The sequence below is a fragment of the Solanum pennellii genome, chromosome 1 (assembly GCF_001406875.1).
Source record: "Solanum pennellii chromosome 1, SPENNV200".
Lineage (NCBI taxonomy): Eukaryota > Viridiplantae > Streptophyta > Magnoliopsida > Solanales > Solanaceae > Solanum > Solanum pennellii.
The window spans coordinates 108,216,779-108,234,499 of NC_028637.1; the positions used below are offsets into that span (position 1 = coordinate 108,216,779).

Genomic DNA, 17,721 nt, shown 5'->3' on the forward strand with positions numbered 1-17,721 from the left:
TCCAAGACCTCTGATTTGTTGATAGATGACTAATGACTTTAACATTTGCGAACAAATGTGAAGGAATCTAAAATTAGTTAAGAGTTGGCATTACTTACGAATTATATTAATTATTATATATACTTAGAGATATGTAGGTTTGCTTAATCAAATTAATATTGTCACAAGTTCAAATTTAATTATTAGTCTTCCACTCTACACCAATCACCGCTGACGCTGTTCAATAATTAGATCTTATTATTAATTCTGAATAAGGAAAATAGGTTTTAAAGAAATTTCTTGACAACTACTACAACAGTTATACAGAAGTGCTTTGACATCATTTTCATTAAAAATAATAATATGAAAATGATTGAAATTCCATCTAAACATAATCAACGTCAATTATTATAATTATACTCAGAATAGATTAAAATAATTTCTACTACCAAAGAATTAGTGAAAATAACCTTCGATTTCATAAATTATTGCTAGTATGTTACTCACAAGTCCTAGCTAGTAGGCAATTTACCAACATTGTTAAGTAAAATTTAAAAAAAGTAGCTTGGTGTACTAAGCATCCTACTAAAGGGACACGACACTCTAATTAAGTATTTACCATTTATAGCAATAATATTTTTTTTCACTTGACCACTTCTAATTCATTTATAATACAAGTTTAATACGTATACATATATAAATTTATCATTCAAATATAATACAAGTTTTAATGATGATAATACATTTATCACACATTTTAATACACTTATAATATAATGTGAAATTTTTTTACCAAACAAGCATGATATATTTCAAAAACAATTATGATTCAAATATTTTGCATACATAATTCACTTTTAATACATATCACAATATCACTATAAATGATAATAAACAAAAAATATCGCGAAAATCAGTAATTATTTTTAAAAATGTATTTATCGATGTAATCTTTCCTTCTTATATTCCATATGTAAAACAAATTAAATGTTGGTCGAAAACTCCTCTCCACCGCAAAATATTCCTTGTGGATAACGAAACAGAACATCCAATGGCCTCTAGTTACAAAATCTCTCTTGCTCTTGATTTTTTAACTAGAAAAATCTTGATATTTTATCTTTAAACAGGAAAAAGAAAAATCTTGACAGTTTTAAGATTAAATTATTTAAACAATTAGATAGGCTACTTTATAAGGCAAAAACGATACGTAATAACAATGAAGAATGATAAATATTTGATTGAATTTTTTCCTTTCCAGTATTTTTCTCAACAGTATGAGTCAGTACTGTAAAGGCTTTAATTTGCACATAAATTTACAGCTCTTGCATGGCAAGAGGAAAAAAAGAAAACGTATAATGAACATTATATTATACGTATTGAAAAATAAAAAGAAGAAATCAAACATGCACTAGTATATTTAAGCTTTGTTCAATCGAGAAGTGACATGAAAAAAAGCTTCCTCGTTGCAAGGTATTGTGAGACCGCCCATTGGATGTTGAAACCCAAACTCTTCCTCTGATTTTCGTAACAATTCTTGGAACGAAGCGTGATTTAAGTATGTAATTGGAACCACGAATCGTTTCTTCTCTGTTTCTCCAACGTAAACTGCTAAATGTCCTTTTGGTACATCTGATATTTGCTTCTTAGTAACAACAGAATGTAATTTGTTGCATTGCTTGACACTTGAAATCATAGATAACAAACGAATACCCATGATCACTTTTTTTTTTGATATTGACTTGATTGTACTAAAATTGGTGTTTGATATAATTGGAAGAACTTGTTCTGAATTGTTTGAAAGTGAAAAAATTAAAGGTGTTATATTTATATTAGTTGCATATGTTGTTGCCACCAGAGTGGACTGTGTAAGTGAGGCCCTACATCACATGGTATTTGCTCATTTTTGTCCAATTGGATGAAAATGAAATGAAATATTCAATTCCCTATGAAGTCATCACTTCATTTAGGAGCCCACTTGTTTAATTCATATTCTGGGCTGCTGCTATTTCTATCAAGTTTGATTAATTGAGAAACTTCCATAAAGACTATACTTTTGGAGTTTGATTATCTAATTACCAATGTTCGTTTTTATCCTATTATTATAGTATCAATTCATACGGTCATGCTGGATACAATTATGTATGCGTTCACACAATAGCATACTACACAGAGTAAAGGATGGTCAGTTGAACTCCTTTCATTGAAAAATTATACTACGTATATAAAATATTATAATGTGTTTAAATAGAGTATACAAGTTAGTTAACCATGCAACTAATTTTATTTATATCAACTTACATTTGAATTTGGCTTGTTTTAATTTGTTGGTGGTCATAATACACAACACCGTCACTTGGCAATTGTTTCCAATTTGGACATAGTTTTCATCCATATTAATGTTTGTGTCTCAAACACGACCAAACATGAAACAACATCTCCGGCCCCCTATACAAATTTTGTGTATAATACACTCATATTGAAAAATTCTTCATATTTAATTATCCAGTCGTTATCTAAATGTTACTCTTTCTTTTATTATATACATATATTGTAACTCTTTCGTGCCTCCAGCCAATTAAAATATTTTTGAAAATATATTATAACTTATATATATATATATATATATATGTCAACAATTAACATAATTTTTTAAATATATATTATTAGTCAAAATTTGTCCGCTTGGTTAATAAGTAACATGAATATACATATTATATAAAATTAACTTGAGCTATATAGACTTACATGAAAAATAATAATGTATATAGTAGATTGCTCACAAAGTTTGTCCTATATAAATTAAAATTATTAAATGGATACTATATATGGTCAAGAGAGGTGATTGAATAATGTTTTATTATATTGAACATAAAAAAATAATAATTGTGATTGTATATCCAAACCTAATCAAGTTGATGACTTGCAACAGAAAGGAGTAAAAGGAAAGAAAAAAGATTTCCCAAATGTCAACAAAACTAAATTTCGTACTTAATTATAATAAATTAGAGCAAACAACCCAATGATTATTTCGTAAAGAATTAAATTAACAAACTAACTAAATGGATTATTAGATGGCCACTAATAATGCCAGGATATATATACATATGTATTGTTTGTGCATCTAATTCTCCGCGTTCATATTTACAATTTTAAATTATTATTCCGAATTGATATTTTAAAATTACTTATGAATTGCTAATTATTTTGGAATAAGATTAATTTGAATTATTCATAAAATTTTATTTAATGATAAAGACGTTCTCTTACAAAGATAGTAGTTAGTACTCTATTGACTAGTTCCAACAAAATAATTTCTTATTCCCCTTTCAACTTAATATAAAAGAAATATTAAAAGAGCTTTATGATTGTATGAAAGAGAGAAGTAATTAATTAATTATATTAACAACTCTTATAAAATTATTTTATTTAAAAGTAGAGTTATCAATCAGAATCAACGTGACATAGAGCTCTGAGAGTTTTATAATTAACAATAATCAGATTTAGATAATTAGATAAAACAAGAATTGGAAGAATTTCTAGATGTCCACTAATTTTAAAAATTTAGCATAAATAACCCCACCGACATGTCATAATTAATTAATTAATTTATTAATTATTCCCAGTGTGTTGATTAATGATGCTGTAAAGTAGTAGGTTAATTTTTAAATAAAATTAATTAGTACGGCTTTCTCAACACTACTTTTCCACCGAGAATTAATATTCCCTTTTAAATAAACATGAAAAGAAAATCCAGCCATGCAAAGCAGCGTAGAATATTAGTAGCCCCAAAGTAGTGGAAGCTATTTAAATTTTTTTTTTATCATAAATGAGACTATGAGGTGTAAAAAAAATGGATTTAACGTATGTTTACGAGTCATAGGTATTTATTGATAATTTAGAATAACAAGTTAAATTACATTATGTTTGTAAAAAATTAAGTTCATCGCATATATTATTGATGTATATAACTTTAATTGTTCGAAAGTAATATAAATTTTTCATTTTCGAAAAAATATAAATTTACCTTTTTAACTTTTTTTTTAATGTACATTCTTGAAATTACACTCGTTAAATATTGAGATGAAATTGGAGTATTATGATGTAGTAATTTCAAACAATGTTAGTATATGTATGTTGTGATTTATTAAACAATTAGTGCATGCAAGTGTAAAATATGGAGTAATTCAGAATAATCACTACTAGAGAAGTAGAAATAAAAGCCTTTCCTTAATTAAAAATTTTTCTTATAAATATCATTTTTCACTAAATCAGTTCACTAGAAAAATGCATGATAGTGAACGAATTTTCAATCAAATAGCGAAAAAATTCTTAGTTTTTTTTTTTTTGGAAAAGACTATTGTCTTTTCTTTTCTCATTAGTTCAATTAAAATTTATGTGGAAATAATCAGTGAACTCAAAAATTTTAATGGGAAAATAATAATTTTTCAGTAATTGAACATGTATATTATTTCATATGGGACTTGGAAGTGAAAAATATATTTCCTTACACCCGTAATTGATTACATTGAACTTAAATGTATATGATCAGTAGTGTTAAAAAAATCAATATAATAAATTACAGTAACAAATAGGAGTATCAAATTTTGAACTCATAAGTTTAAAAATACAATGAGTTCAAAAACAACAACATTAATCTTGAATCCGCCTCTGAATATTATTGACATCTAGAGATGAGATCCAAATGAGAAATGATAGCGATGAATGTAGTTTCACTGCATGGAATAGTAAGACCACCCATTGGATGATCAAATCCATATTCATCTTCTGCTTTCCTCAACAATTCTTGAAATAATGGATGTTCCAAATATGATATTGGAACCACAAACTTCTTATGTTTCTTGTAATACTTCTCTCCCACGTACACTACTATATGCCCTTTTGGTACCTCCAACTTTGTTCGTAAAAGAACATTATACTTAGCTTGTCGAATCATCGCCCTGAGTCCTATAATCCCCATTCTCTACTAATCAAACTTCTTTAGCTAAAAATTTCTTTTTTCTCGCTTTGACTTGCCTTCCTTGTATTTCAATCTGGATGAGAAGAAGAAGTTTAAAATGTTCAATGTTTAGATATGATTGATGAAAAATATAAGTTGTATATATATAGGATTTGAATTCTATTGGTTGTTTATGAATTGATAGAATAATATTATATTAATTACTATATGGAAAGAAGTGTGGACCCAAAGAAAGCTCGACGGTGGATGTTCCTAATTTTTTCTTTTTTTTGTTGCATGCATTATTACTATGATAGTAGCAGTGATCTCATACATTTATCAATTGGATCCCCCAACTTGTTGCAGTGTGAATACTTTTGAATGAAATTAGAATTTCGATATCTATATATTTATGGTGATAGCCCATAGTTTTTGTTTTAGCTCATACCGCGTACCGCTTTGTAGAATTCGAGCTATTTTTTTTTAAAAAAAAAATTCTTTTTTGATCTTCAAATTTTATTTTGAAATACTTTTAAAAATTATATTTGAATTCACAATAAATTTGACACTAGTTGGATTTCAAATCAAATCACATAAATCGGAAAAAATAAAGTGTAATATTTTCTCCTATTGTATTAACGATCCAATACAATGATGTTTCATAAATTAAGAAGGTATTTAAGAATTATTATTTTTTCGAATTTTTACTTGATATATTCTTAATTCAATGTTCAAATTTAAATAATAACAATTTATGTCAAAAAGGAAAAAAAAATACAATTGAGGATATTTTAGTCAAAAAATTTATTAATTTAATTTTTAAAAGTAAATGAATACCTTAATCCATGTAACAACCCTAAAATATCTTTTGAAACTGAAAGAAAGAATAACATACTATATACTATAGATTAAGTTGTAAGAACAACATAGAATTTTACAATATCAATAATTATAATGTAAGTTTTGAGTCATGAAATCAGTTGTATAATTAGATGATGACTATGCATTTTCTTGAGTTACAGTACTTGAAATATAATTTTTTTTAAAAAAAAGAAATTTAAATTCTGTTGCACCCAAAGTTCGTGGTATATTCTGCGTCTTGCTAGCTGTTATATATAATTAATTAATAACATCAAGTGTCATTAAATAAACACAATTACGTCGCCATTTCGTGATAAATTTCTAAGTGCTATTGTTGATTTGTTTGCTAAATTTTTAATATGTTCCCACCTTGGTCTCTAAGTTTTGCCACTTCAACAAAAGTTATATAGTCAACATAACATAATATATTATACTTTTTTCTTTTTATTGACTTGATACTTGATCAACTTAAGAAATTATTTATTAGAAATTTATTTTACTATATTAAACTTTCTAATTTTCAAGATAAATATGGGTGGTAAATGGTAATGATCCTCTTAAAAAATTAACTAGTGACATTAATAAAACGGGCAATTTGTTAATTATAACATTTTTGCTTCTTCACTAATTTTAAAAAAATTACTGATTACTTAAAAAATTATTGCAGAAAGGATAATTTTACAAATATATAATTTAATATATTTTTGGATTTTTAAACATTCATTTATTTTGAACCATAAGGGAGTGGTAGAGATATATTTATTTTGGACCGAGGAATATAATCCTTGTTAATTGTAGAGAAAATGCATAACGATTCCCTCAATCTATACCCAAAATTTCAGAGGCACACTTATACTATACTAAAGTCCTATTATCCACCTGAACTTATTTTATTAATAATTTTCTACCCCTTCGGCCTACGTGGCACTAGATTAAAAAAAATCAATCAGCGTTGGGTCCACAAGATAGTGTCACGTAGGTCGAAAAGGGGTAGAAAATTATTAATAAAATAAGTTCAGGAGGTAATAGGACCTTAGTATAGTATACGTGTGTCTCTTTCTCAGGCATAGGTTGAGGGGGTACTTGTGCATTATTCCTTTATTGTATATTAACAATGTCTTTTTTTACTTGTTCAATTTTGACTTTTTTCTTCTTTTTTACTTGTTACTTTTGATAAATCAAGATTTTTTTTACCTATTATACCTTCAATTTATTTAGAAGATTAATGTTTTTGAAAAGGGTAAAACCTCTTTATAAGAAAATTAATTTTGAAATTATATCAATTAATATAAATAAAATGATAAACTCACTATTTCAATTATTATTTTCTCAATAAATATCCCAAGTCGAAAATAGAAAAATAAACAAGGACAAGACATTAATACTTTATGTGGTTAAGGATACAATTGGAACAAAATAACTATAAAAATAATTAATTTATTAAAAAATAAACAAAGTAAATTTTTTTAAATAAATGTTAATTTGTTAAGAATAAACAAGTAAAAGAACATTTTTACCAAGGACGAGTAAAAATAATATCTTTTGTGCCTAGTTATTTAGTAGAGTAGAGCCCAACTTCTATATGTCAATATCTTCAATATTTACCCATTTATAGTAAATATCTACCTTTTGGTAATACAATAGCTAATTATTTTTATAGAAATAGAATCGTTAACATTACCAATAATTGATAGATATTTTGACCAACATTTTCATAAACTTAAAAAAAAAAGGTTTTTTTCTTATGCATTCGACTAGGATAATTTAGCTCATTAATTTGCCTATCCGTAATTAGTCGAAACCGTTTTTACTATTTATTTGTGTTTCCAAGCAAAAAATAATACCTTATGATATCCCACTGTGCGACAAATCATTATTTTCAATCTAAATATAATAATAATCCAACTGATCTTCCCTTCCAAAATAAATAAATAAATTATCAAATCTTTTGTCAGTAATCATTTGGAGGTGCCATTACCATTTAGTAGTTAATTCAACTGGAAATGATGCATTTATATATATTTAATTACTGTATCTATTATTTTGGTTGTCAGTGCACCTAACCTGGCTAGCTGGTTTTTTATTATGGTCCATATAATTTTCCAGTTAATAAGATCAAGATCAGGGTAATAATAAAAAACAGGAAAAAGGATTTAAAAAAAAACATTATTTGAATATTGAATATACATATTACATTGGGAATAGTCCATGTTACAAAATTGAAGAGATCGAGGCTTGACTTTAGTCAAGCTCTCTTAATCACATGTTTTGAATTTGAGCCATAGAAGTAAAGTAACTCTTCGTGGAAAAATGAGAGTTGCATAAATTCGGACGAGTCGGACCAATGAATTTCAGATACCAAATGGTAGAGGAAAAAAAAAGAAGAAAAATCACTAAGACTATGAGATGAAATAAGTTTACAATTCTTTAAAGTCTATCTATGATGACTTTAGTAAAGAAATGAGACTAATAAAGTAATCTTCACTACATGGAATTGTAATACCTCCCATAGGATGATTATACCCAAATTCTTCTTCAGCCCAATGTAACAAATCTTGAAATAAAGGATGATTCAAGTAAGAAATTGGAACAACAAATCTTCTATATGTTTCACCAACATAAACCGCAAAATGTCCCTTTGGTACATCATTTGTAGTAGATGAAATACTTCCATTTCTTGGTGAAATTGTTCTTCTAAGCTTTTCTTTAGCATTTGATATTCCAACTAAACCTCTTCCCATTTTTAAAAAACAAAAAATTTGAGGCTAAATTGATGTTATAATTTGAAATGAATTTGACTTGTGTTTGAAATGGAAGATAGGTGGAGTAGAGTATATATATAGAGAGAGAGAGACATTTCAATCCTCAAATTGGCAATAAATTAATGAAGATTAATGTGTGAAGTTGGCAAACATATCAGGTGAAGAAATTGGCAAAAGACCACATGGTTTTGCCTAATCTATTTCAGGACATCATGTCCTACCACTTTAGGGTACAGCATTAATAAAAATCTTGAATTATTTGAAAAATGTGACATGCTGATTTTTGTTGAACATATCATTAGGTAAATAATTTTTTTTCGTTTAAACTTTTAGATGAGATAAATAATTATTCAATTTCGTAGTGGTGCCGGGCGGATGCAGTCTCGAACAAAGGGTTCATTACTTTCCATGCATAGTGTAAATGTATGTGTAAACTCCACTAATATTGCACACAATAGTAGATATAGACCCACAATGTTAAAATATAGCAAAATCAAGGCTAAGAATTTTAGAAGTTTGAACCTATAAGTTTAAAATCTTAGATCTTTCATCAACATGGTGCTAGAGCGAAAAAAAGACAAAGGATTTCAACTCATAATATATGGATACAATTTTTTTTTACTTTCTATACATAATATAATTTTCAAGCCCTCTACGCACTCTTAGATAGCAACGCTTACCACCCATAGTTATTATTGCATGTTTGTCTCACTAAAAAAATTCAATCTCGCACGTTAGAGGATATGTTCGACGCATAGATAAGCAAATATTGTTATATTTAAATTTATGAATGAAATGATCACATATCTCAAACAATATCCATAATTGACTTTTGACAAACACCTGCTAACTGCACTTCTTGTACCGTTGTTTATTAACAACAAAAAATGTTTCTAGATAATGTGAGGATAACAAAAGTAGCTCATTTTCCTATATTATTGAGGCATTGAACCTGGACTTGGCATTGTTTAAAAAATCAACCTTTTGCCAATTTACCAGAAAAAGTTAGTGGGCTCATTTCTTGAAAATAGTGCTCTTTTATTTCTTCTCTATGTTTGGGTTCGCTTATCAAGAATAATATTTTTGTTACTCTGTTGCTGGTGTCGAAGTAAATGCCTTAATGGATATAGGAAAAAAAAAACTTTTTTTTGGGGTAAAAATTGAAGTAAAATCCAAAGAAAATTTGTTTCCAAAATGAGTTTTATCATATTTTAGTTACTAAACAGAATTTAAGTTTGATTTTGAGAAGGTGTTTGAAGTTCTGTATATAATATGTACGTAATCTTATTTTTAAGGTATAACAAATAAATATGCCTTTTAACTTTGAGAATGCACAAATAGACACTTAAACTTGTATAAAGTTGAACAAATAGATTCACATGTCCTACATGTCATCCTACATGTCATTTTTTGTCCTACATGTATTTTGCCATGTAGAACTCATGTGTTTATTTATTTAAAAGTTGAATAGTTAAAGTACTTGTTTGTGCATTATGAAAGTTGGAAGTCAAAATTAAAATTTAAACGAAGTTTAGAATCTAATATATATATATTATGCCTATTTCTAACTTGTTAAGGTATATAGGTCGTTTCCCAATGCTGAAACGTTTGGTGTAAACTAAAAGGTACAAAATTTGTATCCAATAAATGCTCAAAATTTGTTGTACTTAGCTGCATTCGTCTTAATTTCCATTTTCTATGAGTATTGTTATATCACTATCATCACCCATTTATGGCAAAACGTGTTATGAAAAGTCAGATCATTATCAGTATTGTTAAGTCAATGCAATTTATGTCAACACATTGTTAGTCATAAGAACCGATTATTGAAGAAATTGAGGAAGTCAAACCCATCATAAATTAACAATTCATACTAGTTGTTGCCTAATTTTCTTCTATTTTTTGTGTCTGGAGACTGCAAGCCGATAGTTCACATTTAGCAATCGCACATGATTCTTAATTTTCACGGCCACTATTTACTTAATTATATTTTCAACAAGTCCTGTACACGTGGACATGATTCTTTTTCATAGGCCAATCACGCAGACAGAAACTTTTTTAATCAATTTTAGATGTAAGATATTTCTTCGCAAGTACGAGGTTAGTTGACTAATTAGACTTACTTAACATAGCTAATTATCATGTTCAGATGTCTACAATCACATCTTTGATAATGAATAAGGGGCCAAGTGATAGTAATATAGTATTACTTATCCAATCCAAGTTGTCATTTGATCATTAGACAAGAGACTTGATCCATTCATAGTGGTATTAGTCAAATTAAAGAGGGTCCTCTTGCTTTTGGTTATGAGAAAAGTAGTAGGACATGATGTTTTTCTCTTCAACAAGTATTATATGGTCTAAGTACTTTGTCAATCAATGGATTGGAAAAGCAAACCATGTTATATTTCATGTGTCGTTGTCTTTTCAACATCACTAAACATTTGGATATGCATTAGAAATTACTACTTGCCTATACTATATATACTTATGTACAGTGTTATTAGCCAAAAAAAAGAAGAAGTTACTTTCTTGTGAACAATCAAGATAGTGATAGATTTTAGATGAAATACATGAAACTGAATTAATTTGGCGTAAAGATTTGGTGTTTGGATTTTAGGCCACACAGGCCATAGTGAAAACTGTCCATAAAAACCTTGAGGATCGGTGTTAGCATTGAGGTGAATCACCGCACTACCTTTATCGTGGGACATTACATGAAGTAAGAGTGCATAGTCAAGACGCACCAAAAGTGCCTATGTTTGAACTTTGAGTGTTTAGCAGATTAGATTCCTACTAAAGAAGTGCTGCTCAATGTCAACTCATTATTCAATTTATGAAATTCAATGGGATCCAGAAGTATTGCTCAATGTCAACTCATTATTCAATTCATATAAATTTAATGGAATCCAGAAGTGCTGCTCAATGTCAACTCATTATACGATTTGTGAAATCTAATGGGATCCAGGATACCATGTCTTCATCCATGGGATCCCAAGTACTCGGATCGATCAAAAGTACAATTCTATCCAAACTGCTCATTTTCAAATGATATCCATATTGTACAAGAATATTCATTTTTTATTTAAAAATTTTCATATAGTTTGATCCATAACATTTCTCGCATTGTACCCACAAATGCCTGTATTTTTGAGTTATCTCGAGGTCTTTCTTCTTTTGCTAATATCATTGCCCTTTGTGCAAGTTCGTCTACTGGAATATGTAATTTGTGCCAATGAATTATCATAACTGATAGTATAAGTTTCTAGTTTCTACTTTCTTCTCTTGCTTGTCTATATTGAACTTCTTATTGACTAATGAAACTGGAGGAATATTCTAGCTTAATCAATTTCTCTGTTATTTCGAATAATAATCATCGCAATTTGACCATTTTATAAGAGTACACTGCAGCACTACTTGAACCAACATGCCTTCTGAGCCGTCCCCTTTAGCACTATGGATGATCAGATTTTGTCTAAAATCTTCAGGAGATGGCCGTATAGATTCGCATTTTATGATCCATCAATCGATGGGATGCTGACTACACTTTGTTGATTCAACATCAAGAAATGGCTTCAGGAGGTCCCTAACTAAACTATTTCAAGAAAATGAGATTTCATGAATCTGTTCTTTATTTAGAAAAGCAATGGGGCCTTATGCTTTTAGACAGTTTCAAAAGTCTAAATAGTTTGACATTTAGTTGGAAGGCATATTCGTGTTCTATACTCATGTGCTATTGTCTCTAAATAGTTCAAGCCAAAACTCAACTACACAAGTGATCTTTAACTGGTGCCTACTGAAAATGCCCATTCAATGAACATCACTAGGATTCCACAACTTGTCATAGGCCTATATAAACACAAAAAGAAAAGCCTCTACCACCACAACTCTCATCAAAACTTAAAACTATTTAAAGCTTCATTATTTGCTTATCTACATTGAGCTAAACAACCATGGCTATCCGTATGCCTCGTATAATCAAGAAGTCTTCTACAGCTAAAGATGTTCCTAAAGGCCACTGTGCTGTGTATGTTGGGGAGGAGCAGAAGAAGAGATTTGTGATTCCTATATCATTCTTGAGCCAACCTTTATTTCAAGACTTGCTTAGTCAAGCTGAGGAAGAATTTGGTTTCGATCATCCAATGGGTGGTCTTACAATGCCTTGCAGAGAGGATGTCTTCATTAACCTTACTTCTCATTTGAGGAACTGAAATGGAAACTTGCTTTCATAATTTTATACTAAAGCAAGATTCAGACACTGTAAAGTTTAGGAGTATTTAGAGAAAACAGTAATTAATGTTAGAATGAGGATTTTGCCTCTGACTAGGTGGAATAGTGAACTTATATTTACAAAGCCTGATTGTTAAATTATGGGATGATAATGAAGTATTGAACCTTCTTCATTGATGATTTCATTCATTTAGCATTAGTGTTTTTTCAAGTTTTCATGGTTTTCTAACACTCTTGAGCCAGAATCAAGTTATCATTTCCAAACTAAGTGCAATAGAAGAACTACATAATGTTGTTAAGTCAAGCTGAGGAACAGTTTTGTTTTGATTGCCCCATTTGCAAACCAATCTTACTCTTACAAAATTAGTACATTTTCATATGTAAGGCAACACTAACTAAGTAACTAGTGGAAACAGTTTGTTGTTTGCTCCGACAGCAGGCAATTCAGAACTCCTTGAGACAAATTTAAACTCTTTTAACTTAGAAAACTGAACTTCAATACTCTGTGCTTGTAAAATTCAACAAGAAAAGTTTCACTACCCCTACGTTTTCTTCACTAGCTTTGTCTAGTTAGTTGTAGCTGCATAATTGATTGAGGGACACTATAAAACACGTCCAACTGAAATGCTATATATGACCTGAGATCTAAGTTTAGCATATGACTAGGTCCTTACAAGTTACAGCTTCATTTATGGAAAAATCAACATAGTGATGAAACTGAATCAATTTGGCGTAAGTATGTGGTCTTTGGTTTCTAGGCCATAATGCTGACTGTCCATAGATACATAGAATGTTAATTTTGGTATAGTAATTTAGCTTCCAATTAAAGAAGTGCTGTTCAAAGTCTACTCATCATTTGACTTATATATTCTCTCTTGACAAATTTAAGTCAGCATATTATTCTTCCGGAATTGTACCAGTGAATTATCAAAATGATCACCAGATTAGAAATAAGTTTCTACACTCTTCTAGTTCTTGTCTTTAACCTTCTTATTGACTAATGAAACTGGAGGAATATTCTTGATTTATCGATTTCTTTGTTATTTCCAATAATAATCATCGCAGTTTGACCAATTTATGTGTACTGAACTGCAGCACTTCTTGAACAAACATGTATCCTGAGCCATCCCTTTAGCACTATGAATGATCAGATTTTGTCGAAAATCTTCAGGAGATGCCCATATAGATTCGCATTTTATGATCAATCGATCGATGGGATGCTGACTACACTTTTTTGATTCAATATCAAGAAATGGCTTCAGGTGGTCCCTAATTAAACTATTTCATGAAAATGAGATTTCATGAATCTGTTCTTTATTTAGAAAAGCAATGGGGTCTTATGCTTTTAGACATAGTTTCACAGTCTAAATATTTTGATCATTAGTTGGAAGGCATATTCATGTGTAATACTCATGTGCTATTGTCTCTAAATAGTTCAAGCCAAAACTCAACTACACAAGTAATCTTTAACTGGTGGTGCCTACTGAAAATGCCAATTCAATGCACTTCACCAGGATTCCACAACTTTCCATTGGCCTATATAAACACATAAAGAGAAGCCTCAACCATCACAACTCTCAGCAAGACTTGAAACATTCAAAGCTTTACTCTGCTTTCAAAGTCCTTACAAGTTCTTTCCTTCATTATTTGCTCATCTACATTGAACTAAACAACCATGGCTATCCGTATGCCTCGTATAATCAAGAAATCCTCTACAGCTAAAAATGTTCCTAAAGGCCACTGTGCTGTGTATGTTGGGGAGGAGCAGAAGAAGAGATTTGTAATTCCTATATCATTTTTGAGTCAACCTTTATTTCAAAACTTGCTTGGTCAAGCCGAGGAAGAATTTGGTTTCGATCATCCAATGGGTGGTCTTACAATACCTTGTAGAGAGGATGTCTTTGTTAACCTTACTTCTCGTTTGAAGAACTGAAATGGAAACTTGCTTTCACAATTTTATACTAAAGCAAGATTCGGACAATGTAAAATCTAGGAGTTAGAGAAAACAGTAATTGATGTTAGAATGAAGATATTGCCTCTGAGTAGGTAGATTAGTGAACTTATATTTACAAAGCCTGATTGTTATATTATAGGAAGATAATGAATTATTGAACCTTCTTCAATTGATGATTCCATTCATTTAGCACGGTGTTTTTTCAAATTTTCATGGTTTTCTAACAGTAAGTGATCATTCCCAAACTAAGTGCAATAGAAGAACTACACAATGTGATAAAATCTACAGTTCTTTGCCTCTCCGCTTCCTATTAAAATGGGACATACAAAGGCCTAGAACCTTTGCTTTGGCCTTTGAGTATTTGTTTCAAGACTTGTTAAGTCAAGATCAGTAGCAGTTTTGTTTTTGATTACCCCATTTGTGAACCAATCTTACTCTTGCGAAATTAGTACTATTTCAGCAATTTTGCAACCTCTTGTTACTCTGAGTAATTGGTTAACACAGAACTGTGCTGCATTTTCATATGTAAGGCAACACTAACCAACTAATTAGTGGAAACAGTTTGTTGCTTGCTCTGACAGCAGGCATTTTAGAACTCCTTGAGACAAATTTAAACTTTTTTAACTAAGAAAATTGAAATTCAGTACTCTGTGCTTGTAAAATTCAACAAAAAAAGAGTCACTACTCCCACTTTTCTTTGCTAGCTTTCTCTCATTACTTGTAGCTGCACAATTGATTGAGGGACATTATAAAACGCGTCCAAGTGAATAAAGGGAAGACCTGAGATCTGAGTTTAGCATTATGACTAGGTCCTTGCAATGCATAGGAACTGACCAGGATCATCATCATAAGATTTTGAACTTTTTCCAACTTGCTAGGTGTAACTTACCAATAGCAATATTTATGGGAAAATCAAGAATATTCGTATTTGGTTTCTAGACCATACAGGCCTTAATGCTGACTGTCCATTAATTCATGAATGTTTAGTTTGTTATAGAAATTTAGACTCCAATTAAAGCAGTATTGTTCAAAGTCAACTCATTATTCGATTAATATAATCTCTTGACAAATTTAAGTCAGTATTATTTTTGTGGATTTGTACCAGTGAATTATCATAAATGATTACCAGATTAGAGATAAGTTTCTACATTCTTCTCTTGCTTGTCTATAATCTTCTTATTGACTAATGCAACTTGAGAAATATTGTAGCTTACTAGCTTTATTGAGTTCTCTACAATAATCATCCTAAATTGACCATGTTATAAATATTCAACAGCAGCACTATATGACAAGAATCAACATGCATCCTGAGCCATCCCTTCAGCACTATGGATGATCACCTTTTGTCTAAAATATTCAGGAAATCACATAGATCGTGTTTTATGATCAATCAGTGGAATGCCGACTATACTTTGGTGATTCAACATCAAGAAAATGATATATCATGAATCTGTTCTTCTTTTGTTTAAATCAGTAGGGCCTTCTGCTTTTAGACATTTTTTGGAAGTCTAAAATAGTTTGTTAATTAGTTGAAAGGCATATTCATGGGTCATCTCATGTGCAATTGTCTCTAAACAGTGCCTCACCAAAACTCAACTACACAACAATCTTTAAGTGGTGCCTACATAAAATGCATATCACTAAGACTTATCTACTGGCCATTAGCCTATATAAACACATAAAAAAGAACCCTTACCACCCAGCTCTCAGCAAAACCTGAAACTATTCAAATCTTTGCTCTGCTTTCAAAGTCCTTACTTACAATATTTGCTCATCTATATTGAACTAAACAATCATGGCTATCCATATGCCTCGTATAATCAAGAAGTCTTCTACAACTAAAGATGTTCCGAAAGGCCACTGTGCTGTGTATGTTGGGGAGGAACAGAAGAAGAGATTTGTGATCCCTATATCATTCTTGAGCCAACCTTTATTTCAAGACTTGCTTATCCAAGTTGAGGAAGAATTTGGTTTCGATCATCCAATGGGCGGTCTCACTATACCTTGCAAAGAGGGTGTCTTCATTAACCTTACTTCTCGTTTGAGAAACTGATATGGAAACTTGCTTTCACAAATTTACAGAAAGTAAAGCAGGATTTGCACAGTCTGTAAATTTTAGGAGTTGGAAGAAAACAATAGTTGACATTACAACGAGGGTTAGTGCCTCTGACTAGGTAGATTAGTACTTATATTTACTATGCTGGATTTTTATTCATGTCAAAGAGATGAATGACCCTTTGACAATTGATCAAAGATACTGAAATTTTGGTAATTTTCTCCTAATCTTTTAATTAATGGATATATTCAATTAGCATTTGGTAATCCAGCAACGTCAAATTGAATCCATTGAAAGTTTACCTATAAACTAGAGAACTCGTTACAATAATCAAAACATTACGTTGATATCATTAGCTAAGTAAATTGAAAGAATTTAATAATTGGGGATTAGGGCTAAAACTGCCACTTTGTCCATTGATTTCTATTACTTATTCCTTCGGTTAAAATATATGAAAATCATAGTATAATCATTAGAATGGTATTAGGAATGCATACCTAGATTTATAGGATGCAGTTCCAACTGACTGTTGCTTAATTCCGGCCGGTCTACTCAGTCTCCGGCTCCGACGATCCAGAAACTTTTCTATCTTTTTTTTGCGGGCTTCGACCATCAAATCGAACACGCTAGTAAAAAAACCGCCCTATCAGTCCAATCACAAAATTTAATCATCGTTTCAATGATTTAATTCCAAAAAAGACTCTTTATGTCGCTATTTACTTGTTCATATTTTTTTTATATCTGTCCCTATTTATTTTTATTTACTTGTCCATTTTAACAAATTAAAATCAGATAATAACTTTTTTTCTAATATGTCACTTATTTAATTTTAGAAAATTTGTAGTACTACTAAATNATATGAAAGTAATATAGTTCCGGCGGGAATTTCTCTAACCGACAACCACCACTATCGCAAATCTCC

The 17,721-nt window shown here is 30.0% G+C and overlaps 3 protein-coding genes and 1 long non-coding RNA gene across 4 annotated transcripts; 2 read left to right on the forward strand and 2 right to left on the reverse strand.

Annotated features, from left to right (window-relative positions):
• Window positions 1-7,949: 7,949 nt before the first annotated feature.
• On the reverse strand, window positions 7,950-9,914 carry LOC107026720 (auxin-induced protein 15A-like). The gene has a single exon (XM_015227798.2). It carries the CDS (start codon window positions 8,536-8,538, stop codon window positions 8,236-8,238), a length of 303 nt encoding a protein of 100 aa, XP_015083284.1. The 5' UTR covers window positions 8,539-9,914; the 3' UTR covers window positions 7,950-8,235.
• A 1,379-nt stretch (window positions 9,915-11,293) lies between these two features.
• Window positions 11,294-12,964, forward strand: LOC114078654 (auxin-induced protein 15A-like). The gene has a single exon (XM_027919649.1). The coding sequence runs from the start codon at window positions 12,513-12,515 to the stop codon at window positions 12,768-12,770; it is 258 nt and encodes an 85-aa protein (XP_027775450.1). The 5' UTR covers window positions 11,294-12,512; the 3' UTR covers window positions 12,771-12,964.
• Window positions 12,965-13,080: 116 nt separating this feature from the next.
• On the forward strand, window positions 13,081-14,743 carry LOC107026778 (auxin-responsive protein SAUR21-like). Its single transcript, XM_015227865.2, has one exon. It carries the CDS (start codon window positions 14,465-14,467, stop codon window positions 14,720-14,722), a length of 258 nt encoding a protein of 85 aa, XP_015083351.1. The 5' UTR covers window positions 13,081-14,464; the 3' UTR covers window positions 14,723-14,743.
• A 1,554-nt stretch (window positions 14,744-16,297) lies between these two features.
• On the reverse strand, window positions 16,298-17,553 carry LOC107026894. Its single transcript, XR_001457687.2, has 2 exons — window positions 17,297-17,553; window positions 16,298-16,746 (listed from the first exon to the last, which is right to left on the reverse strand). It is a non-coding gene; the product is annotated as an uncharacterized LOC107026894 (long non-coding RNA).
• Between the last annotated feature and the right edge of the window lie 168 nt (window positions 17,554-17,721).